Source organism: Drosophila virilis, unplaced genomic scaffold (genome assembly GCF_030788295.1).
Source record: "Drosophila virilis strain 15010-1051.87 unplaced genomic scaffold, Dvir_AGI_RSII-ME tig00001239, whole genome shotgun sequence".
Lineage (NCBI taxonomy): Eukaryota > Metazoa > Arthropoda > Insecta > Diptera > Drosophilidae > Drosophila > Drosophila virilis.
Genome location: NW_027212831.1, coordinates 11,188 through 35,248, shown reverse-complemented (window position 1 = coordinate 35,248; position 24,061 = coordinate 11,188). Strand labels below are relative to the sequence as shown.

The 24,061-nt window shown below is 39.0% G+C and overlaps 3 protein-coding genes across 10 annotated transcripts; 2 read left to right on the top strand and 1 right to left on the bottom strand.

Annotated features, from left to right (window-relative positions):
• Positions 1–296: 296 nt before the first annotated feature.
• Positions 297–23,791, bottom strand: LOC116649865 (serine/threonine-protein kinase unc-51-like). Its single transcript, XM_032433082.2, has 12 exons — positions 23,085–23,791; positions 16,195–16,368; positions 3,645–3,732; positions 3,448–3,573; positions 3,087–3,160; positions 2,856–3,016; positions 2,573–2,709; positions 2,352–2,507; positions 1,109–2,287; positions 906–1,042; positions 698–833; positions 297–635 (listed from the first exon to the last, which is right to left on the bottom strand). The coding sequence occupies exons 1-12, from the start codon at positions 23,172–23,174 to the stop codon at positions 559–561; spliced, it is 2,535 nt and encodes an 844-aa protein (XP_032288973.1). The 5' UTR covers positions 23,175–23,791; the 3' UTR covers positions 297–558.
• On the top strand, positions 4,089–5,590 carry LOC6622763 (opsin Rh4). Its single transcript, XM_002048430.4, has one exon. It carries the CDS (start codon positions 4,126–4,128, stop codon positions 5,275–5,277), a length of 1,152 nt encoding a protein of 383 aa, XP_002048466.1. The 5' UTR covers positions 4,089–4,125; the 3' UTR covers positions 5,278–5,590.
• On the top strand, positions 8,719–14,726 carry LOC6622760 (leucine-rich repeat and transmembrane domain-containing protein 2-like). Of its 8 annotated transcripts, none has more exons than XM_032433087.2 (8): positions 8,719–8,847; positions 10,289–10,454; positions 12,529–12,707; positions 12,797–13,050; positions 13,108–13,383; positions 13,547–13,814; positions 13,879–14,022; positions 14,099–14,684. In XM_032433087.2, exons 2-8 carry the CDS (start codon positions 10,402–10,404, stop codon positions 14,251–14,253), a joined length of 1,329 nt encoding a protein of 442 aa, XP_032288978.1. In that variant the 5' UTR covers positions 8,719–8,847; positions 10,289–10,401; the 3' UTR covers positions 14,254–14,684. The 8 variants fall into 8 exon arrangements, with proteins under 8 accessions (XP_032288978.1, XP_032288977.1, XP_032288976.1 ...); XM_032433086.2 differs by having other exon boundaries at positions 8,726–8,889; XM_032433085.2 differs by having other exon boundaries at positions 8,726–9,121.
• Positions 23,792–24,061: the final 270 nt, after the last annotated feature.

Genomic DNA, 24,061 nt, shown 5'->3' with positions numbered 1-24,061 from the left:
CGAACAAACCTATTGAAAGTTGCCGGCACCTATGAAATTTCTAAACATAGATTAAACTGAGTTTGGCTTGCATTTTGCCCATAAACATTAATTGATTATCTTTTGTTTCGTGTATGCATAATAATATAAATTGAAACGTACATATATCCCTATATATATATATGTATGTATGTATGTAATGTGTTTGTTTATATATTATTTATAACTTAGGTTCTACATGGGCGTCGAGCGCTGGCGCACTTATAAGCTTTAACAAAAAAATATATATATATATTGTGTATATATATATAAAAAATAAAAAGAAAACAAAAACTACGTACATGTCTCAAACTATTTACATTGGACAATTGTCGGTTGGGCTGTCTGTTTAAAATCCTTTCAAGCCTTTGCTAATATCTTGCACTTGAAATGTTGTGTTGTTCGCGATTTAAATTACTTCTTGCTATTTATGTATGAATATAGAGTACACGTAGTTTTGCTTTAATCACATGTTGTACGCTCAACTTGAATGGGTTAAATAACTTAAGGAATTATCGACGAATGGATCCAATTTGCTCTCTAGGCATTCTCATCGGTTACATAGATGTAGCCATGCTGTTGCAATATGCTCAGGCGTTTTTCAACGGCATCGCGATCTGTAAATAATACACTATTATTATAAATAATTGAATGGGACGCGCAGCCAATTGAAACGCACACTTATTCAACAGCATTTTGTCCTGAGGATGATTGCATTTTTGCACCAAGGAGTGAAGCAATATGTGTGCCGTGTTGTAGCGTTCAAAGCAGTTCTTGGTGTTTTTCAGCAGCTCATCCAGGGCCGCCGTCTGGCACTGCAAAGTCAAACGAAACAATGTTGGTTTGTAAACACATCGAGTTAGTTGGATGCTTCTCTATACACTTACCATATCCAGCGCATAGTCATAGAGTATTTTATCCGCTGTTATGTTAAATGCATTTGCCTTCTGAAGCAGGCCGCTCCCATTCAGACGCTTCGACTCGAACAGAATGCTGCGATATTTGGCGTTCATAGTGAGCAGCGCTGCAACAGATAATACGAGAGAGGATTAGGTTTAATCGGGCAGCGAATGCGATTTGGTTCACCAACCATTCTTTACGTTCGATGACGGCTTCAGCTGTCCGTTGCGCAGCTGCTGCGAGGCCAAATTAAGGCCAGACGATAGCAGCTGCAGGGCGCGCACAAGTAGCACCAAGCGCTCCGCTCTCTTGCAGTGTTCGGGGGCATGGGGTGGAATCTGATGCTGCTCGGTGGTTGTCTGGCTGCCGGCAACCATAAGCGTGGAGAGCGGCGCACAGCGTGAATCGGCAACCTCCTGAATGCAGTCGGTGAGCGCTAGCACAAAGTTTAGCTTGGAGAGTGTTTCGTTGTGCTCGCGATCCATCAGTGTCTCCTCAGACAGTTCGGGTGCCTGGAATGCATGCGGCTCAGTGCCTGGCCCGCCGGCCGTATCCAGTAGGCTTTGCAGGCCGCCGGTGGCGCCCAATTCGGGCAGCGTAAAGGCACGCGGTCCTAACATATGATGCTGATTGTTGTTCTCCGAGCCACTGCCGGCGGAACCAATCGAGCCCAGTGAACCCGGCGCCACTAGCAATGTGGGACTACCCAGCGTTGGCAATTTAGTCAGCGCTGCGGACGGAAGCACCGGCGAACTGTTGCCGCTGCGACGTAACGGCGACTGAGAGTGTCCGGGAGATACTTGCCATGTGCTGGGCGCATGCGGTGGCGGTGTCTCTGACAGCGAGCCACCAGATGCGGAACGCACCCGGGTTGGCGGTGTGCCAATTGCAAACTGCACGGCCGGCGGTGAAATCGAATTGATGTCGCTGCTAACGCTGCTCTTACGCTGATCCGGGCGCGGATGCTTAACGCTTATTGGCTGCGACCGGGGAATTTGATGACCTGCAGCCGCCAGGGTGGCCACTGTCAACGGTATGCCACCCTGTTTGCCAGGAGAGCCAACGGTAACACCAGCTCCGGCATTTGTCAGCTGACGGCGCGCCGGCGCCGGCACTGGCTTTGGCTCCGAAATGGGCAAGCTGCTGGGACGCGGTGGACTGGATTGATTTGGCGTTGGCTGCTGACGGGGCTGGGCAGCCACAGCATGGCCCTGACCCTGGCGTGCATCTTCTGGCAGATTCTTGGACACCAGCACAAAGTCATCCGAATCCTCATGAGAGCTGCAGGAGCCACTGTTGTTCTCGCTATCACACAGCACGCCCACATTTGTAATAGTAGCACAAATAGCCGGATTAGCCACCACAGAGACTGCAATTGGTTTACCCTTTAGATTTATGTTCACACAGATCAATTGATTTCACTTTTAGCCCACCTGTATTCTCCTCTTCTTGTGCTGCTTCCTGTTCCTCACGCTCCTTTTGCTGCTGCTCGGCCAGCTTAACCAGCTGCAACTCCTGCTCCATCTGCTGTTGCAGCGGACTCTTGGCCTTGGCGGGCGGCGTGCCGCTCGACAGCGGTGGCATATCGACTGTTAAAACATGGATTTAGTTGGGATCAGCTTGTTTCTTATTTATTTAATTTGTTTTTAATTACCTGGCGACACGGCAGCCTTCTTGCCCTGCAGAAAAGGGTGCACAAAAAAGCTCTCATAGGATATGCGATCCTTGGAATTACGACGCAGCAGACAGAGCAACAAATCGCGCAAGTCCGGCGATACGCCATGCGGTATTCTAAAAAAAAAATAGTCAGAAATCGTTTATAGTTTACGTTAACTAAAAACTAAATGATTCTTTCCGCATAGTAGACATCTCTTCTCGCTGGATTAGCTTAAGCTAAGCAGGCCGATTGACCCGCGACTTTGTACCCTAAAACTTACTTGGGAGCCAGATTTGCATTCTGCTCGTAGTAGAACTTTAGCTCGTGGGGCGTTTGAGCGTAGAATGGCGCCTTTCCAGTCAGGCATTGATAGACAATGGTGCCCAGCGACCAGAGATCGGCCTTTGCGTCGTATTGCAGTGACATAATCACTTCCGGTGCCTGTCAACAAATATTATTGTTCATTTTCAATGTTTAAATAGTGTAAATTTAACATGCGGCCAAAACTTACCATGTACATGGGTGAGCCGCACAGTGTGGCTGCCATGACGCCCTCGTTTAGGAAACGCGCAAAACCAAAATCAGCTGCAGAAGTAAGTAAAATAATAAATATTGCATTAAGGATAGGACAACTTTTCAAATTGAACTTATCTCTAAGAAAATAAAATGTAAAAAAGTGAAAAACAAAAAAATACAACTATACAATTTGGTTTAAGTTAAAAACAAGATGATTTTCCAAAAAGTGAATTAAAGTAAGATACACATAAGATATTTTTCACAATTCTTAAACACTTTTACACTTTAATTCTTTTGCTGTTAGCATATTTGCTGAATATATCGCTTAGTATGCCTTTTAATTCCTATATGCTTACCAATTTTCAGCGTTATTTTGGATGGTGCTGGCAGAGTCTTGCCATAATTGTGCGACAACAGAATGTTTTGTGGTTTGAGATCACGATGCACAATTCCTTTGGTATAAAGTGCTTTCATGGCACCAGCTGCGAATCGAGGAATATAGCTCAAGGTCAGAGAATGTATCAATTGGGGTACATGTTAATTTAACACTTACCTAGTTGTATGAGAAACAGCCGAACAGTATCCTCGCTCAGGGTGCCCTTAACGCTCAGATAATCCGCCAAATCGCCGCCATTGCAATACTATAAAAGTGAATGCGAGAGAAAAAGTTAAATTAATAAAGATTGTATTAAGTTTAAATTCTCTTAATTTGCTTTGTATCGATTCTGCGCTGTGCATTGTGCATAGAGAACCTTTCAAAATTCCCAGTTTTACCCAAGAGTATTGTATACTCACGTAGCCCCCCCACAAATCAAATCTAAAAATTTGCCTGGAAAATCAATTATTGTGTGGCTTTTTAAGCCAAGTTGCTGTGCATTTAAGCCAACTGCACAGTTGGCAAAAAAAGGAATTTGGCGGCACGCAAGCCCACAACCAAATTGAATTAGTCGCTGCCAAAGGTCTGTCCAACGTATAAAAGACGCTGTGCGTGGGGCAGACCACAAGCCAAAAGTTGGACAGGCGGCTCGTAAATAATGGACATCGCGGGTTCGCTGTGCAATGCCAGCGAAGGTCCTGTGCTGCGACCGGAGGCACGCGTCTCGGGCAACGGTGATCTGCAGTTTTTGGGCTGGAATGTGCCACCGGATCAGATACAGCATATACCGGAGCACTGGCTGACCCAGTTGGAGCCGCCAGCCTCGATGCATTATATGCTTGGCGTGTTCTACATCTTTCTGTTCTGCGCTTCGACCGTTGGCAACGGCATGGTTATCTGGATCTTCTCGACATCCAAGGCGTTGCGCACACCATCCAATATGTTTGTACTGAATCTGGCCGTGTTCGACTTTATAATGTGCCTCAAGGCGCCGATCTTCATCTACAACAGCTTCCATCGCGGTTTTGCTTTGGGCAACACCGGCTGCCAAATCTTTGCCGCCATCGGTTCGTATTCGGGCATTGGGGCCGGTATGACCAATGCGGCCATCGGCTACGATCGCTTCAATGTGATAACGAAGCCCATGAATCGCAACATGACCTTCACCAAGGCGATCATAATGAATGTTATCATATGGCTTTACTGCACGCCATGGGTTGTTTTGCCGCTAACCCAGTTCTGGGATCGGTTTGTGCCCGAGGGCTATCTGACATCGTGCACATTTGATTACCTAACGGATAACTTTGATACGCGCCTGTTTGTGGGCACCATTTTCTTCTTTAGCTTTGTGTGCCCCACGCTAATGATCATCTACTACTACAGCCAGATAGTTGGACATGTTTTCAGCCACGAGAAGGCTCTGCGCGAGCAAGCCAAAAAGATGAATGTCGAATCGTTGCGCTCGAATGTGGACAAGAGCAAGGATACCGCCGAGATACGCATCGCAAAGGCAGCCATTACCATATGCTTTCTGTTCTTCGTATCGTGGACGCCGTACGGTGTCATGTCGCTGATTGGAGCTTTCGGGGACAAGAGTTTGCTAACACCTGGAGCTACCATGATACCGGCCTGCACCTGTAAACTGGTGGCCTGCATCGATCCGTTTGTGTATGCCATCAGTCATCCCAGGTACCGCATGGAATTGCAAAAGCGCTGCCCCTGGCTGGCCATTGATGAGAAGGCGCCCGAGTCCAGCTCGGCGGCGTCCACAACAACAACACAGGAGCAACAGCAAACAACTGCAGCCTAGGCAAAGACTAGAATGAACTCTTAATCTTGGACTACGTTGAACATGCCTACGAACCGGAAATCGAACTCCGCCTGATATTTGATCTCGACAGCTCTCTGACTGCGTAATATCTGTGCATTTGTTTTACTATAACAAACCAATTATAATACTCTTTGTAGTGCGCTACTTAAGAAAAAACCTTAAATGTTAAAATTTACTGCAAGGTTCATAAATGGAATCAACAAAAGCAAAAAAAAAAAAACAAATGAAAAGAATAAGAATAAAATTCTATGCCCGCAGCTGGGGCAAGCAAATCGCATACTATGCGAATGAATTAAGCTCAATCAAGAGAGAAAACACATGCGATTGTAGAATGTGAATTATGCATGGATTCTGTTTCTAGTTTTCTTCAGGTTCAACGAGGTCTTTTGTCTGACTGTCAGACAATTATGGACCACATATGCTCATATATATATATATATATGTATAAGTTTGTGGGCTGTGACGTTGTCTGAAGGTCGAATGGAAAAGATTTACGACAATTTATAATGCAAAACATCTAATGAGATCCCCTCCATTTTGCCCGAGTCTCTTGAAGGGGTTGCAGCCAGCTGTTTTCATAATTCCTTTTGTACAAACTACCTTTACTCAAACTTAAAAAAGCAGCTGCCTTCTAAAGAAGCAGCCTGACATATGCAAAAATGGTTCTGTAAGGCACATTTCCCTTTGCAAATAACTCGAATTTCACTTTGGGGCATTCTTCGAAATTTGTTTTTCAGGAGTTGAATACGTATTGATAAAAGAAAACAAATTATTATAATAATATTATTTGAACCTAACTGAAAATTGAAGTAAAATCTGTCAGCTGCCAAGTGCAGCTTTTGAGAATCGCATATAAAGGCAATTTAGCGAAGGGTAAACAAGTAGAAAGAGACAAAAAAACTGGGTAAAAGTAAGAGAGGGATGCAATTCACATACTCCACAGTCTTGTAGGTTTATTTAGAAACGATATAAGCAAACCTCGCACCTCATATACTTTAGCAAAGACAAAGAACAGTCAACGTCTTTGTGATTTGAAGAGTCGCAAGGATTCAGCTGACCTTCAGACTGCGAAATACGACATGGAGCGGACACGAACCTTTGCTGGGAAATATAACCCATAATAAGCATTTTTGATAGTTGTTTCATGCATACGACAGAATATGTGGTCCACTTACAATCTAATGAGTAAACAAAGAGCTTAGATAATAATAATAGAACCACAACCATATTAGGTAATTAAAAATGACAAAAGATTCGATTTGGGCTGGCGGACAGGCACAGAAAAAAAAAAAAACAAATAAAAAGCACCCTGAATAAAGAGATACAGTATGTCAATAAAGTGTTTTTACTAACAAAAAAAAACTAATTTTTTGGGTTTAGTTGAAAATAAATGTACCTAAAAGTGAGAATTTTTTTTCAATTCTAATTTATTTCGATTCTATATTTTTCCTAGAACTTAATGGCAAAAAGAATTGTTAAATAACATTACCCAAACATTTTATAAAATTAAAAAACTAAAAACATTCAAATTTTATGCTGTCAATAAAGTGTTTTTACACGAAACTTTATTACTAAATAACAATGTTAAAAAAACAGGAATATTTTTTTTTAATACTTTGTGTGGCTGCCATTAGCGTCACATACAGCCTGCAATCGCCGTTTCATTGAAACAATAAGGTTTTGTATGTATGTTTCTGGAATCTTCTGCCATTCTTCCAGTACAGCAGCTTTTAAATCAGTTTTTGATTTTGGACTCCGCTTTGCGACTTTTTTTTTCAAATATGACCACACATTTTCTATTGGATTCATATCTGGACTTTGTGGTGGAGTGTCTAACACCTTTCCACAGTTGTACAACAGCCAAACTCTTACCATATGAGCTTTATGCTTCGGGTCATTGTCCTGGTAAAATTTAAAAATTGGCTTATTGTCCTCATAGAATCCAAATTTCTGTGCACTACTGACGAGATGTGTCTGTAAAATGCTCAGATATTGTCTAGCATCCATGGTATTCTCAATGAAGGTCAAATCTCCTACACCCTTGCTCGAAATACACCCCCACACCATCACTGATAGTTTTCCGAATTTAACGGTTGGAATAATATTGCGGTTTTCCAACGCTGTTAGTGGCTTTCTCCAGACTCTGGATGGCCCATCGTTGTAGAATAGCATCATCTTGCTTTCGTCACAGAATATGACGTTACTCCAAAAATCGTTCGAACTATTTACATGGACTTGAGCGAACGATAGCCGCTTCAAAATATTCGCCGCCGATAGTAGAGGTTTTTTCCTGGCAACTCGTGATGTGTAGTCATTGGAATTCAGTAATTTTCGGACAGTTTCATGTAACACATCAACACCACTTTCTTCCTTGAACTCCTGAGCAATATCCCTAAGCGAAATTTGTGGATTTTTCTCAATTTTTCTCAGAATTTTTCGCTTATCTCTGTCAGAAATTTTGCAGGGTCGACCACATACTGGCTTTGCCTCTAGCCTATCTTCCTTATTGGCTCTGTTTAATATGTTGTATATCGTTGCTTTTGATAAATTAAACATATCAGCCAGTTCCGAGACTTGACGTCCCATCTGATGGTTATAATACACCAGCTGAGCGACTTCAAAAGTTGTTCTTTTTCCTGGCATTTTATTTTTCATAAAATTAAAGCAAAACGTTATAAATTGCAATAGAAAATGACAAGAAAAGTCGAAGACACAAGAGAAGCCAAAACGCATGGGCCCAAATCTAACGGGATCACCCAAAAGAGAACGGCAAAACAATTTACCGTAGCTGTAAAAACACTTTATTGACAGCATAAAATGTGAATGTTTTTAGTTTTTTAATTTTATAAAATGTTTGGGTAATGTTATTTAACAATTCTTTTTGCCATTAAGTTCTAGGAAAAATATAGAATCGAAATAAATTAGAATTGAAAAAAAATTCTCACTTTTAGGTACATTTATTTTCAACTAAACCCAAAAAATTAGTTTTTTTTTGTTAGTAAAAACACTTTATTGACATACTGTATAAAAAAGTCAATGACATGTAAAGCGCACAGCAAAAGACAATTGCAGAAGAAGAGCGAGCGTCATGCCATGTGAACTTTGGGCAATATTTAAGCTATCAATATGAGAGCAACAATTACTTAAAAGAATAATATATAAAAACAACGGCACATGAGTCAGCTTCTCATTATCGTAAAAAGCGGTTGCCAAATTCTAATGTAAAACTTACAGCGCACACATAAAACGAAATGAAGAGAACAAGAAATAGTTATCTTAACAAGCGTAGCCTGATAGAGAGAGAGAGAGAGAGGGCGAGAGAGCGGGAGAGTGGGCGAGCTGAAGAGAGCGGAAGGCAAATGATATGCTCTCCGAGTTTAAACTTAAAAGCGCTGTCATCGACGCCGCAATCGCGCGCTGCTCAGTTTGTCAGGGACGTTTGCACCATTCGCATGACTCGCGCTAACTGTAAATTAAGCTAAGCGTGCATTAAACAACAAAATAATAGAATGCTGAAAGCTTGCGGAATTTGTAGACTTCAAACATTGAGTGCGTTATAAAAACACTTTGCTAAGGGCAAAATATAGAAACGTACGAGTAGAGAGTATACCTTAAACACGACACCAAATCACGAATTAAACATAGCGCTGTCAGCGACTAAAGGTCAACAATTTTCTAGCGGCTGTGAGGCGATAAAAGCAGCATGTGTACACATGTATATACACATACATACATACATACAAACATACATGTGTCTTGTTAAAGAAACCAAATGAAACAAAATGATAAAGAGAATGATTTCTGAATAAAAGGCCGTAATTGTGTATGTGTGTTATATTACAATTAATTCATAGATGAATATAAAGTATTTCATTAATAAACGCAAACTAACATCAAGAATTATAAACTTAATAACAAACGAGAAAGAAATTATGTATGTCAAATACAATTCCGTTGACAACAAAACACAATTTTTGTTTTTAATGAACAGAGAATTCGCATTAATAACACAGCAATTTGATAAGATTAGAGCGCTTAAACATGCTAGCGATTAGACAAAGCAAACTTTTAATAACAATAATTGGTTCAACAATCAAGTAAAAGTAAAATGCGTAACCCTAGGAGAGCGCAACCAAAAAAAAAAAAAAACGCAATTCCAATATTGACAGATGAGAGATGACGTGCAAAATGTGCTGCCACAAAACGTCAGTAAAGCGCAGGCGTGAGAGACTCAACTCTCTCGCTCGCTCGCTCTCTCTCTCTTTTCGCCCGCAAACACCTGCTCAGCATAAATCAAAATAAAGCTCAGTGCCGCCGCATTGAGCAAAGTTTGCGATATTTGCTGTTTTTTTTTTTTTATCCATTTAGTCACAGGTTGGCAGCGAGTGCGTTCGGTTTGTTCCGCGTTACTCGAAGTGCCGAAAGCTCAAAAAATTGTTTTTGCTTAGCGCATTACTTTTGAGCAAAACAAAATATGTATATATGATATACTATATGGACAAAGTGTGTAAGAATTTATCTATATATAAAAATGATTTGGCAGCGTTTATAAAAAGATTAACGGCAAATCGAGAAGTGAATCAAAAATTGTTCAGTTTGTGATATATGCCTTAAATATGATATATGCGACAAATTAATTAATATTCAAGTCGGCAGATGCGCCACCTGCAGTTAACATGCAGTCAAACTGATAAACACCCTTCTACGTGATTCTCACGAGTCTTAGCTAATGTGAAACCTTTAATTTCAAGCATATATTAACAGATTTACTTTAAATACTTCCAAAGAATGGGTTGGTCTGTTGATTACATTATATTATACACGTGAACAGCTGCGGTCGAAAAAAGCAGACATTATAAATGAAATGTATAACAATATATTACAAAAGTGTACACATAACTCAAAACCTTTAACGAAAAAAAAAACACCAACAGTTAAACTGTTTAATTACATTATTATATAATCATATTTCTTCAACTTTATTCAACAGCATTAAAAGTGTATCAACAATTTGAACAATGACATAAAACTATTGCCCTGCACAAAGACATAAAACAATAAAGCGACTAAGCATTTAATAGAAACCACATTTAATCAAACAAAATGCACGTTTACTACAAATTCGGATTACTTCTAATATTTTTGCTGAGCGTAAGGTAAACAAACAAATGCCATACTACAAACAAACAACATATTTGCCAATTGTTTTTGCCGAATAAATACATTTTAAGTTCTAGTTAACTTTTGACTTTTAATTCAACGCTTTCAGTTTGTTAAAGAAAAAGAACTCGCATAGGAAATTTGGGATTGACGAACTCATGCGTCACACTTTCCATGACACATTGATCAACTTCTCGCATTTTAAATGGACTGGTTTAATTTTATTTAATTTTTTTTTTTTATATATATCTAGAGGATCGGGCAATTACAAAGCCGTCAAGACAAAGTACAAAGTGCCATCATTAAGTAACATGGGTAAATGGAATAAATTCAAACGGAAACCTGTTAAAACAAAACCAAAACACAAACAAAAAAAAAAAAAAAAACTTGGGCACATCGTTTAAACGGACCTTGGACCTTGATTAAATGGCATTTTATAGCCGGCACGGTAACAGTGACAAAAGTTCCACCCGCAATTAATGTTATTATACTTATTTATGTATGACTTCTCTAATCGATCGCCTGATAACGCAAACAGTTGCAACGATAATTTTGTTCACTTATCAAACATGTTTATACAATGCGGCGTCCAGTACAAACAAACTATGGCCTTTTATGACTCAAGCGTAGCTCAATTTGCAGACGAATGGGAAGGAGCTTCTATTGATTTATGCCACAAGCCGTAAAGTTTTTGAAATGGGCTCACACACACACACACACACACTCGCATGTCTTCTGATGTGTGTGCGTGTGTGTGTGCAACTTTTTCAGGGCCCGTCTTTAGTTTCTGTTGCCAACATGTCGTCAGCCTGACATTTAAGTTATTAGGGGCAGCGCCCAAGTAAAGCCTGGGGCCTACCCAATTTTATAGTCTTTTCCCGATACAGAAATTTACTTTGGGAAAATGTACTTAGCTGGCACCGATTTGTTTATGAACTTCTCTATTATCTATCAAGGCTGGCAGATAGTGCCAGCTCATTTAATAGTTGATTTTCCAAATCAAAAATAATAATTATATATATTTTGTTTAACCCAAGCCAGACTCGTAACCATTCTAAGCTTCAACTAATTCCGCTAACAAGCTCATTTATAGCTGCCCAGACACTGGTCTTACATATATATGCATGCATATAGTATAGCCCGATGTTCTCGAGAAACAACAGTCACGCAATTTATACAAGTTGCAAGTGGCGATTATAAAAAGTACTTGAACTGACACACACACACACACACATACACATACATTTACACATATGTATATAGTATGTGTGTCACCTCGTAACGTTTTTTCAAATAAACTGAATGGAATGCTACCTAAATCCCGCACAATCTGGCGCTGCTCCTAATGAAGGTTTCAGTATTCGCCCGAAATCACGGCAGGCGAGCAGAACGAAAGTGAGAGTGAGCAGGCGAGCGCTGGCGGAAAGAGAAAACTGTGAAGAGAAACACGGCTGTGACGTAAACAGGTTTGCCGCTCATTTTCATTCATGCGGCTCGAAATGCACCAAACAGCAACAACAACAACAAACAAAAGCGAATAATGATAAAGAGCGGACAGACGACTTAAAACAGATACCAACAAACAGAGCAAAGCGAAAAAGTTCTCCAGTTGTTAAGACTTCAATATGCCCTGCATTAAGTTGTGGCCAATTTGAGAGCGAATTAGTGCTAAGAGACACTTGAGTCGAAAAACGAATTTCATGCAATTGCTTAAAAACCAATTAAAATGGTTTGACATACATACATTGAAATTAGACTTTATTACATTTAGCTGTTACATATGCACAACAATAGCTAGGTATGCCGCTTAGCACTTGCCACAGGGTATTGTTCGACGTGTGTTTAAATGGGTCAAGAGCGCGCTTTCAGGACAAATTGCTAGGTGTGTCTGTTCGTGATGTAATCGTGCGTTATTTGAAACTGGCAAAGCGAAAAAAAAACTGCACAGCCAATTGAGAGTTTTTCGGCTAAACAACTTGGCAAAAATTGCTAATTAAAGCGCCTAACTTGGCTTAATTGCCAAATATGTATACAAGGTGGCGTTCTCTTCTAATTTTGTAATATTTGCAGCATTAGCCACACAGCGCCCGCGGACAAAAGCCAAACGGGCAACAACTCCGACGATGATTACGACTATGATGATGATTATGTTGACGAGTCGTCGGATAGAATACCGCCAGAGATAGCAGCAAATCGACAATTGGAAAAAACAGCCTCAACAACGACAACCACATTTAGGCCCATTTTCAGTAAGTTCAAGACTGTGTGTAGAACATCTACATTTATCATTTGCTTCTGTTGTTGCCTGCATTACGTTAACAATTTTTCTCGCATGCAGGCATTCCACGACGCAGCAGCCATGTGCTGGAGCCGAGCTGTCCACGCAATTGCCTCTGTTTGCAGGATTTCCGATATGTTCAATGCACCAATGCACATCTGACACATGTGCCGTTGGATTTGCCCAAAACGGCGGCAATTATTGATTTGAGCCATAATGTTATTGCCGAGCTGCGTGCCGAGGATTTTGCCAATTTGTCCAAAGTACTTGAAATCAACTTGAATCACAATTTAATAAGACATCTTGACAAGGAGGTAAGCCAGTTAAGCTTATGTTTATATATGATTATATTTAAGCATTTTCCTTTTTAGGCATTCAATGGCTTGCAACGTTTGCGCAGCCTGCGCTTGGCCAACAATCAATTGACCAAAATTGACCCCGATACATTTGCGGGCGCCACAGATCTGGCGCTGCTGGATCTGAGCAATAACAGCATAGCACAGCGCACGGACGGCTCCTTTTTGAATCAGCCCAGTTTGAATGAGTTCAGCTGCTCGAATTGCAGCTGGACCGAGCTGCCGGAGCAGATATTCATGAATATGAGCGCACTGAATGTGTTGCGCTTGGATCACAACGAATTCAAACGAGTAAGTTACGCGCCAAACTATCGCAACAACTATCGATAGTCGTCCCAGCAGCTAGACAGCAGGTTGGCAGCTCGCAAAGTTTGCCCTATATAGTTGTCTCGCTCTAGCACTTGCATGCGCTTCACTATCGTACACTGATGCTAGCCTCCTCTCTTTTTGACAGCAAATCAATACGAGAGCTTTCACGCCGCTAAAAAATATAATTAAACTGAAACTGCCCGAACTAGACCAGCAAAACATTGAGGAGTTGTGTAATCTACTAAAATCCATTGACAACATCAGCTTCAGACACTTTGATGTTAGCTGCTTCGAACTGGTGCTTGGCACATCATTCAACGAGAGCCTCATCCAGGCCACAGACTCGCCGTTCAAGCGTGTGACGGGGCTGCCCAGCACACCGAAGCCAGCGACGCCATCGCCGCCGCGTACAGGTAATAAACAAAAACCTGGCATATAAGTGTACGTATATACATATATGGGCAAATGTTGTTTTAGCAGCCAATCGCAACCGCAACAAAGTGGCCAACGAGACGATCAGCGTGTCCAAGGCGGGCATCATGACGGGTGACAAAGCCGCAGACAAGGAGGAGCCGTATCAAGTGCCCATTTCACAGGAGACCATTAACACGCTGCTCATATGTAAGTGTGCTGCTCAATAATAATAATAACAATAATAATAAAAGACTAAAATGTTTCATATACGCATCCATTGCAGGCATCATGGCCGTTGCCATTGTGGGCATTATTGTGGGTTTGATTTGCCGCAAGGATGTGGGCGGCATTAAAACGAAATGTTGTCGCACTAAGAAGCCGGAGCCAAAGGATCAGATACATCCCACTGAGGAAATACCGCTAAATAAGCTAGCCTAAGACGCACACACTCGCCGCTGCTCTTCAAAAATAATTCCCAAAAACTGTTTCGCAAACAAATTGACAATTTTGTTATGGAAATTGCAGCATTTGCCAACGGATACGAGACTTGAACTCTGTTTGAATTGTAGTTTTACAAAAGAAATTCCCGACTTGTAGTGGGCATTTTTAGGTTTAGCTCCATAGTTTAAGACACCTAGTCGCATAGCCCTTGCTGTCATCATGGACATGTATTTCATGTAGTTCGCTCGCATTTCGTATTTTGGTAGCAAGAACAAAAATTATATATTCTATGGTTACGTTTAGAGCACACATCATATCGATATTTATCTTATAACAAATTGTTAGCTCTTAGACATTTTCCTACTCTTAATATAGACATTTTGCCAATTACACAATAAAATTAATATTTGTAAATAGTAAATAAATTACATGAGATTCTTACTAATGTTAGATTCTAAAGTGACAGCAAATTCGCGGCATCAAATTAGCAATAATAATTAAAAAAGACAATTGTTAAAAGTTACGAGCCAAAATCATTTAAAATACAAATTTTCGGTTTAGATTAGGAGAAGAAAGATTTTGTGACTATCCATAAAGAATAAACTTGTTAGGCATTGGAATATTATAAGTAGACAATCAGGTGGACTTGCTATCCAAATATTATACAAAATTTCTCTCAACATTATAACAATATTTAAAAACACCAAACAAAGATACGTGAAATCTTGAGAGCGTAAGAGAAACATTTATCGAATTACTGAATCAATAAGTAATGCGAAAATAAACTAATTGCATTACAAATTAGAACACATAGCAGGGAAATAGAGAAGTCGTCGGAGAAGGGTGTAAAAAATGGGGTCAAAGTCAGTCAAAACAAACGAAACGAATCGCATGTTTACGCGTAGTTTCACACAATAAGGGAATGGATAATGAAATCTATTAAATATTTAAAACAGCCTGCACTTATTATGGAAACTACAAAATCATGAATGTTCAACAAACATTAATTATTCTCTTGCCCAATTGAGCTTGATACCTTTGTTAATAAATGTGCGGACAAGAAAACAACGCCATTTAATCTTATCAAGGTCTTTGTTATGCTTTGCACAGGAATCTGACCTATTTTCGAAATAACCTAATCATTAAAGAGTGCCTGCCAAAAAAGTATACAAACACATTTGCCTGACGTATATAAAAGCGCAGAAAAATGCGTATACGTAGATGGAATGCCAGGAAGTAAACAAACAAATGGATAAAACTAATAAACAACTCTATAAAAGTTGACGTAAGAAATATTTATATATACGCAAAATTTGCAAACAACCTGTTTACGTGTATTTGAACGGGTATTTTGAAGAACAGAAGATTGTTCTATGAATTATAAAAACAAAGCAATGCAAACAAAAACGTTTAAGGACACGCCACGAAAGGGAGTCAACAAATTGAGTATATGCATTGTTATTAATGAGAACTTGAAATTAAATCAATCAATTCTAAGTATCTCTAAAAGGTTTTTTGATGCAATATCACCTAACGTAAACAACAACTTCAGGCATATCTGAATATATTTACTCCATACAGGATGCATAGAAAAAGCACACTTTGCTGAATCATGTATAATGCATTAGTTATAGAGTATACAATGGTTAAGCAAGGTTCTTGGATATTACGTTTCCGCAATTGAATTAACTGCCCTTACGGGTGCGAGATGACGTGGAACTTGCCTACGTGCACTTTGGGCGCATTAGCGGCAGCAGCGAACGGACTGAGTCAGACGATTGGGCCAAATATCATTAATATTTCTATTTTTACGTAGAGGTTGTCCAGCAATAGAAACGCAAAGGCATAAACAATGACCAGGCACATTTTGGTAGAGCTACTGATAAAACGCTCTTCTTTTTTTTTTTTGCAAAGTTGATAAAAGAATATTCAACTCACCTCCATGACCAGATTGACACAATCCTGGGACTCTTTGCAATCCAACAGGGCCACAACGTTTTCATGATGCAGCTCTGTTAGTTCCTTAAGGATTTTAATCTCCTTGCCGAGCAAATTCTGCGCCTTGATTAGTCCTTTCTTGGTAACACATTTGATAGCCACGGGCATGTGTTTCTGAAAAAAAAGCAGCGTTTTAATTAACATTCATTAGTGTTCGTTAACAAACTGAAGTCATTGAACGACAAAACGTAAATGTCTATAAGCCGAATACAAACTTAATCAAAGCTCTGTTACTTTTATTAACGAAAGTTTGGAAAATTAACAATTTAATCAGAGTCACGTGTTAATTACTATTAAGCTGATTGGAAACACAAATAGACAATCGTCTTAGACCTCTATATAGCAAAACGTTAGAAAATCCGTTGATTGGACTGAGTTTTCAAAGAGGTCTGTCGATAAAATACTTAATTAGTTTACGGGAGTAAGGCACTTTTGAACCCATTCACGTAATTGTGACACCTTGCCTTAGTGATTCCTTAGAATAAAGTTTGATGAATATTGTACGCTTTATTGAACTGAACTACTTTTGTTTCCAATTGTGAATGACCATTAATCATTTGTTATTATGAACACACTTAAAGTATGCATGTTGAGAAGCGCATAGAGAGGCGCTCAGCAACGTTTCCGTTAGCACCGCAAAGTTGAAAATTGTTTAATTTTAGATGCATTTAAAGTGCTTGACGAGCCGCACAGCAAACGCTAATTGCAAATGTTGCCATAAATTATGCACATTGAGGATGTGTATCTACATATATGTATGTACATATGTGTGTCCCTCTTGCAACGCAACTGTACCGTGTCTCGCAGCAGAATGCGTTTTATTATTAGATACGCAAAATGCAATTTGCGTCAGCTGTTTACGCTATCTACGCGAATGACTGGTTGTCTGCCAGACTTGGTCTGAGATCCGCAATTTACCGTTGACTGGTCTGTGGTTTACCTTTGGCGATAAGGTGCAAGGCCCGCCAGTTGCTTTGTCTCGCCCGGTGCGTTATTTATTTGCCCAACACTTAACGAGTGACAATGACTCTGTCTCTGTTTACCTGTTGGCCTTCCACCCCCCCCCCCCCTTGTCTCTATCAACAGGTAAAAGTGTTAATTTGTGTAACTACCTTTCATTTTGCACTTGTACTAAATATGGCATGACGTATAATTCGACGAATTTGATGCGATCTTCCTAGCTGCCAATTGTTGAGCTTTTTATTGATATTTAATTGTTTTCTTATTTAAAGATCTTTTTCAGTTCTCCATTTTTATGTCGCCTTGAAGTTTTACTCTACTTCAATTTCAACTTATTTTTTGACATTAATAATACCTATTCATATCACATCTTCTTTTGCTTCTTCAAAACTTGTGACTGAGTAGCGTAACCAGCTAATTCCAATTGCATTTTCTATAAGCGTTGACAATCAGAAATACTTGACCGATAACAGGGCTGGTTCTTATAATGCATCTGTTTGTTTGTTAAGAGTATATTAATAACAATAAAAAAAAATATATAGTAATATGATTGCTCTTGTTGCCACACGGCACTTTAATTAAAAATAATTGTTTAATGACAGATACCGCGTTTACTTTGGCTGATTACAGGCTCTGGCCTAGGTCAGAGTCACGAAGGGACAATGAATTAAACGATAACAACAATGTGAAGCCAAAGACAAGCAAAAAACAACAAATATATAATATTAAAAACAAAAATGATTATTACAATTTTCGTTTTATTTCCATTTTACAGCCCAAATAAAAGATGTGATAAACAATTATATGAACCAATTCTCGTCTATAAATAATTAAAAATATATCTTTAATCTCAATCTATTTCCTAATAATTTTGACTACAATACTTGAGATAAATAAACGAAAGCTTGTTTTTTTCTTGGCCAAAATCTGCAATATGGGAATTCAATTTTTATCGCTAGAGTCGGAATTTGCAAAATTCTTTTAATTTTATAAACAACAATCAACAAAACAAACAATCCGATGCATTGTCAGTTATCATTAATGGATCTATCGAATTTCAGTCAGGTCCCAGACACTAAAAAATTTCCACGTGCAAATTAGCTAACAATATATGCGCATAAATTGTCTGCTCTTGAATCAAATGTCCATATAGTATATATATATATATATAGTATATATACGTATGGCCAGATCTAAATTCTCACAGCAACTGGTTTGACAAACAATTCACAACAGTTCCAGTTCGCTGATGTTCTATAAAATCTGATTAACAATTCATAATACATGATATGGACTAAACAAGACCCGGTAGAGTTATGAATATACCCTGTATTAACTGGAGTGTGGGCTGGGGTATGCCAGAAGCAATCTTGATGTGCTTTTCTAAAATACGACATTTCCGTTTTGTCTTGATTATAGATCAAGCATTATTTGTGTGTACCAGAAACTAACTATAACTCCATTTCTATAATTTTTCATTTCCTATTTGTCTTGATTATATATCAAGCATTATTTGGGCATACCAGAAGCTAGCTTGATCTCCATTTCTATATTACTCCATTTCCAATTTGCCTCGATTATAGATCAAGCATTATGTGGGTGTATCAGAAGCTAGCTTTAGTTTTAGTTCCATTTAGTTCTGATTATATGTATCTTAAGCCTTTGACTTTGCATTAGAATATGTTTCGTAACCCAAAGGAAAGACGTGGTATTTCATGGCTATGCACATTGAACTGTCTCGTGTGGCTAGCTTGTCTTTTCATATTGAGTCAATCACGCGTTGCGCGAAATTGAAAACCTGCGACGTAGTTTTGCCAAAAGAGTTTTCCGCCAGGCGTTTCGGTTTGCCTTTCCAGCTACATTTTCACCAGCAGCAAACCAGTTGCAGCAGCTCTCCAGTGAATTTGCGGCTATGTGTGTATCTGTCAGATACTTTGAGTTGGGCTGCCGCTTTGCTTTGTTTCTCGCATTTTCTGCGCAATTATTTCTTTTGCCATTTCTGTCCAAAATTTGTGTTCCCCCCCCCATTTTAGTTGTTGGGAGGCCAATGCACTTTGGCAACAAATCTCTTTTGCGATTGTTTATTTTTGTGGCCTGTTAGCCTTATCACAGCCGCGCATAGCCGGAAGGTGCATTGAACCCCCGGTTAACCCAAATTACCATTCGTCATATATGCGTTCAACTAATTTCGACAATTGAAATGTGTTTTTTATTTTTCTTTTTTCATTTTTCTTTTGCTATTTCTCGTGAAGTTTTTCGTGGCGTTCATGTGGTGTCAGCTTCCGCTTTAGCTTGGCGAATCGTCATCAACTTTCACATTCGTTTGCGACAACATTTCGTATTCATTTATTGCTTTATTCGCATTTCGGGAATATGTTTAAGATTGTTTTCTGCCCTCTATTTATATATATATAAATAGGTGATTGGGTCAAGAACTTTGCGAACCATTGAAGGCCATGTTTAGAAGTAATTTCCGGGAACTTTTGCAATCTAATTAATTGCTAGAATATAATCAAATTCTTACAATTATGAATGAAAACCAATTTCAGATGCATTCAATTAAAAGTTAGAAACATTTTGGATAATGGGAAATGTTTTGAAAGAACAGCTTTGAAATCAATTTAATTTCTTATTCGCTTTTCAATTTATTCAATCGAATTACTTTGCATATCACATTCCAATTTGTTTTACTCATTATAAATATTTTGCAATAAACAGTTCGATTAATTCTGTTGTATAATTCGAATTAAGTTAAGTTCCGACCGGCGATTCCTTGAAACGCATTTAAAACGACAGAATTCATAGCAACAAACTGCGACAAAATCAAATGCGAAATGCAATTGCACAATTATGAAATGTAAATATGCAACTAAAATAACAGCTATCACAAAAACAACGACAACAATTACAACAACAACAACATTTAATATCAACATGAACGAGAATTGAAACGCGTTCAGCCAAAGCGCTAGACAGATGGGAAAAACAGAAAGAGGGGAGAGGGAGAGAGTATTACAAAACCTTGTCATAATATTTTATGAAACACAAGGAGCATGGCGAGGGTTATTCAAAAACAAGGCACAATTCCATTTTATTTAAACATCAAGATGCAAATCGAAAGATTTCATAAATGAGATACAAACTCAAAGATTAAGAAAGAGTTCATAAATGAGATACAAACTCAAAGGTTAAGGAAGAGTTTATAAGTGGGGTTTAAACTCAAAGATAAAGATGTGATTTTATAGAAATAACTTTCGAAATTGTTTTGTGCTAAGCGTATTCTTTTAAAATAGCCCTCGTTTATGCGCTATAATGACATTTTTGCATGATTCCCAATGCAGGTTTTTGCCTTATGCAATGCCACGAGCACAAACAGAAGCGTAGCCAGAGTTTAGGGAAAAAACAAAAACTGAACTACGATATTTTTGAAACACGTGGCGACAATTTGCACATGTGTGCATTCGTTGGATATGTCATTAATTCATTCAGTTCTTAGCTCCAGCCGATGTCATGCCATCTGTATACATTGGGATTTATTTTGGGTCTAGTCGCAGTCTTTAGTATCTTTCAGTCTTTCAACTGCATCTTTGTTCTGTCTGCCTGCTGCCTGCACATGTTCGCTGTGGCCAACTATTTATAGATAGATGCCATGCGGAGCACGTGCAACGTTGTGGATAAATGTCACAGGCGGCCAAGCCAAAACCAGATAGCAGAACCAATAAATTAACTAAAAACCTGATGGGATATAGTCTGATGTGTGTCTAGTCTAGCGTTCGAGAGCTTCCTATATTTCAGTTAACGTAATTATCTTTAATTATGCATATATATATATAACTTTCTCAGTTAAAGTTAAAGTTGGTTTGTTGAATAATGAATTTTAGCAAATAAAAAATCACGTTAATAGCACATAATAAGCAACTGATATCAAGGCAAAGTAAAACATGGCACAACAAAAGCAACAAATCAAAACAAAAGCAAAGAAAACAGCCGAGTAAAATGCTAAAAATGAAAACTTTTGCGGCAACAGTTGCGGGTTATTGCATCAGCTGTTTTTTATTCATTTATTTTTTTTTTTGGGTATCCATAAGATACGCATCTCTGTTTATAAACATATGGTAATGACACAGATATATATATATAAATATATAGGCAGACCTTATGGCCAAGAGCAGCCAGCAAATTTGTGAGACAGAACAAACACTAGAAACAAGAAAGCAAAGCAATCAAAACTAGCGCTGCACACACACACACCCATACATGCATAAAAATCGCAACGCTTATCAAATGGTCTAGAAAAAAAGCTGACACATTTGTTTTGTGTGTATGTGTGTGTGTGTGTGTGTTTTTTTTTATTGTTCAAGTTCGTCTTGCCTTTAATGGGCGCACTATTAATTACAATGCAATCACAACAACACAACCACCTATAATAACAAACAACAACAATAGAGTGCGACCCATTTGCTGCACGCGTACGACTCTCTTTCGTCTCTCTCGCTCGCTCTTGCTCTCTCATCGTGCTGTCATCTCCTTCTATTTTTCATTATACGTATAAGTATTTTCACACGAGTTGTAACTTTTGATTTCTTGATTGCTTTTGTGTCTGCGAAAGATTGGCGGAACCTGAATTTCATGTTGTCTTCGATTCCAATATTTCTTCGTGTGTCTCTGTTGACATTCCCTTTTTGTCTTTGGGCAAAATTGAGTTAAATTTCGAACCATTAATACATGTTAAAATATGCTGTCTGATCTGTTGTATATTGGCATAGTATGCCATGTTAGTCTAATTTAAATTGGCGTCAACAAAGTGAGGGTTATTTCAAAACCCAAAGCTATTCATATCAGATGTTATATAACTGGACTCACTTTTAAAACTGCATAAATAATCTGCGTGCGGTACATATATGCATTTTCTATATAAATCTGAGCTTTGTATAAAACAAAGTTTAATTTTACGCAAAATTAAATTGAATCAATCTTGTTTAGCGATAAATTAAATTACACGTGCCCAACTATTTTGCTGTAATTTAATGGGCCTACGCATCCAATTCCGCCCAAAAACAAAACAAAGTGAAGCAAAGTTGAAATATGGTTTGGCACGACCCTGAAATAGTTCAAAACACTCTTAAAGCAAAACACGCAGAAAACCATACACACACACACACGCGCAAAAGCATATATGCATATGTATATGTAGAAATGCTCGCAAGCCGAACAATTGTATGTATGTATGTATGTATGTATGTTGCGTGCGCATCAAAAAGCGTCGCAAAACAAAAACAAAGCATACGAAACTAACGAAAACACGTGTTTTGAACAGCTTCAATCGATCGAATTCCCTTCAAATAATTCAAAATGAAAACAATAAGATAAGTGTAAGAGCAGCAATGGGCAAAACAAAAACATAAACAAGCGCGGACGAGCGCTAGCCAAATTTAAAGATAGCGAGTAACGCCCAAGGAGCTCCCAACAGGAAAAAAAATATATATATGTATGCACATGTGTATGTCTTTATAAATACAAACAACAAAGGGGCAACGCGCTGCTCGGGCTGCGACGTCGCTCTGCCCGCGGCGCTGTCAGTTTTTGGGCTGCCGCCTTTGACATTTGGCAAGAGCAAGAGCGGCAAGCACTTTCGTTGTAGGTGTGGACACACTTTTTAATTGCGTTTTATGCGAATTTCGCATGCCCGCTCGTGTGCTTGAGTTTGCTTTGACAATGGCGCATTGTTAAAATGATTGTTGTTGTCATTTTTACAAATACGAGCCAAGCCCACACACTGAAATTAACAATAACAAATTTGCAAAAACATTCACACACAAACACACACACATACATTAGATAAACAAGATATTGATGTGACGTTTGCTTACCTTGCGATGACGTCCTTTGTAGACCACAGCAAAGGCGCCATGGCCAAGCATATCCTTGGAGCTGTATTCATATTCCCCGACAATATTCATTGCATGCGCCGGCAGTGACGCGTTTTTGATTCTTCTTTTTTTTTCTGCCTTATATCACAAGCTGGCTGCAGTAACAACGGGCAGCCCTTCCTTACTGACACACACGCACACACACACACGCACAGTTGATTGGGGGTGTTGGGCGAGGGTTTACTATTCAGCTGTGCGCTGCTTTCTGCAACTACTGCAGTCGTCGTGGAAAATCAATTTTTTCGCTAACTCACTGCCGCGGCTAGCGTTTTCGTGAACTTTGCAAACGGGGCTAGTTTAATGCCAGCTGTTTTCCAACTTGCTTTTGATATAAACATTTATCGACCACGCACACAAACACACACACACACCTGCCTTTGCTTTTTGGCTTGTAATTAAATTAAACACTGGCGTACTCCCGTGTGCTAGAACTGCTGTGTGTGCAATTTACTTAGTTTCTATGCACACACACTCACCCTGACACACACACACACACACGCACACGCACGCACAGAAGGAAAATTTGTAGCTCACTCCCGGCCAATATTTTAATTAAGCAACTAATTTCTACAAGCTCTTATTTTTTTCAATTAATCTCAATTGTGTATGTCTTTTCCACTTCGCGATTGGCAATGTTATGCTTTACAGCATTTCTTCTTCTTTGAGGAATTCTCAACATTTTCTTCTTCATACCGCAGCAAGTGTTAATGTTAACTCGCTGTTATACTCAATATATGCTGCTAACCTCCATCGGCCAGAGTTGTCACCGGCAGTCAGTGTGGCTGCTAAGAATATCGCGCACAATAATCGATGTACCGTTTAATATGCTTAGATTATTAAAGTCGCAAATATTGTAGCTATAAATATACATGTCGTTTTGAGTTTATTTTGACAAAGAAGCTCATAAAAAAAGCCAG

What these genes read in the sequence shown, in the direction of transcription:
- LOC116649865 (XM_032433082.2), bottom strand. Translation starts at nt 23,174, where the DNA reads ATGAATATTGTCGGGGAATATGAATACAGCTCCAAGGATATGCTTGGC. An exon ending in GCTGTTTCTCATACAACTAG is followed by an intron (nt 3,574 to 3,644) that starts GTAAGTGTTAAA and finishes CTCGATTCGCAG; the next exon opens with CTGGTGCCATGAAAGCACTT. An exon ending in AATGCAAATCTGGCTCCCAA is followed by an intron (nt 2,710 to 2,855) that starts GTAAGTTTTAGG and finishes TTTTTTTTTTAG; the next exon opens with AATACCGCATGGCGTATCGC.
- LOC6622763 (XM_002048430.4), top strand. Translation starts at nt 4,126, where the DNA reads ATGGACATCGCGGGTTCGCTGTGCAATGCCAGCGAAGGTCCTGTGCTG.
- LOC6622760 (XM_032433083.2), top strand. Translation starts at nt 11,761, where the DNA reads ATGGAATGCTACCTAAATCCCGCACAATCTGGCGCTGCTCCTAATGAA. An exon ending in CACATTTAGGCCCATTTTCA is followed by an intron (nt 12,708 to 12,796) that starts GTAAGTTCAAGA and finishes TCTCGCATGCAG; the next exon opens with GCATTCCACGACGCAGCAGC. An exon ending in ATCACAACGAATTCAAACGA is followed by an intron (nt 13,384 to 13,546) that starts GTAAGTTACGCG and finishes TCTTTTTGACAG; the next exon opens with CAAATCAATACGAGAGCTTT.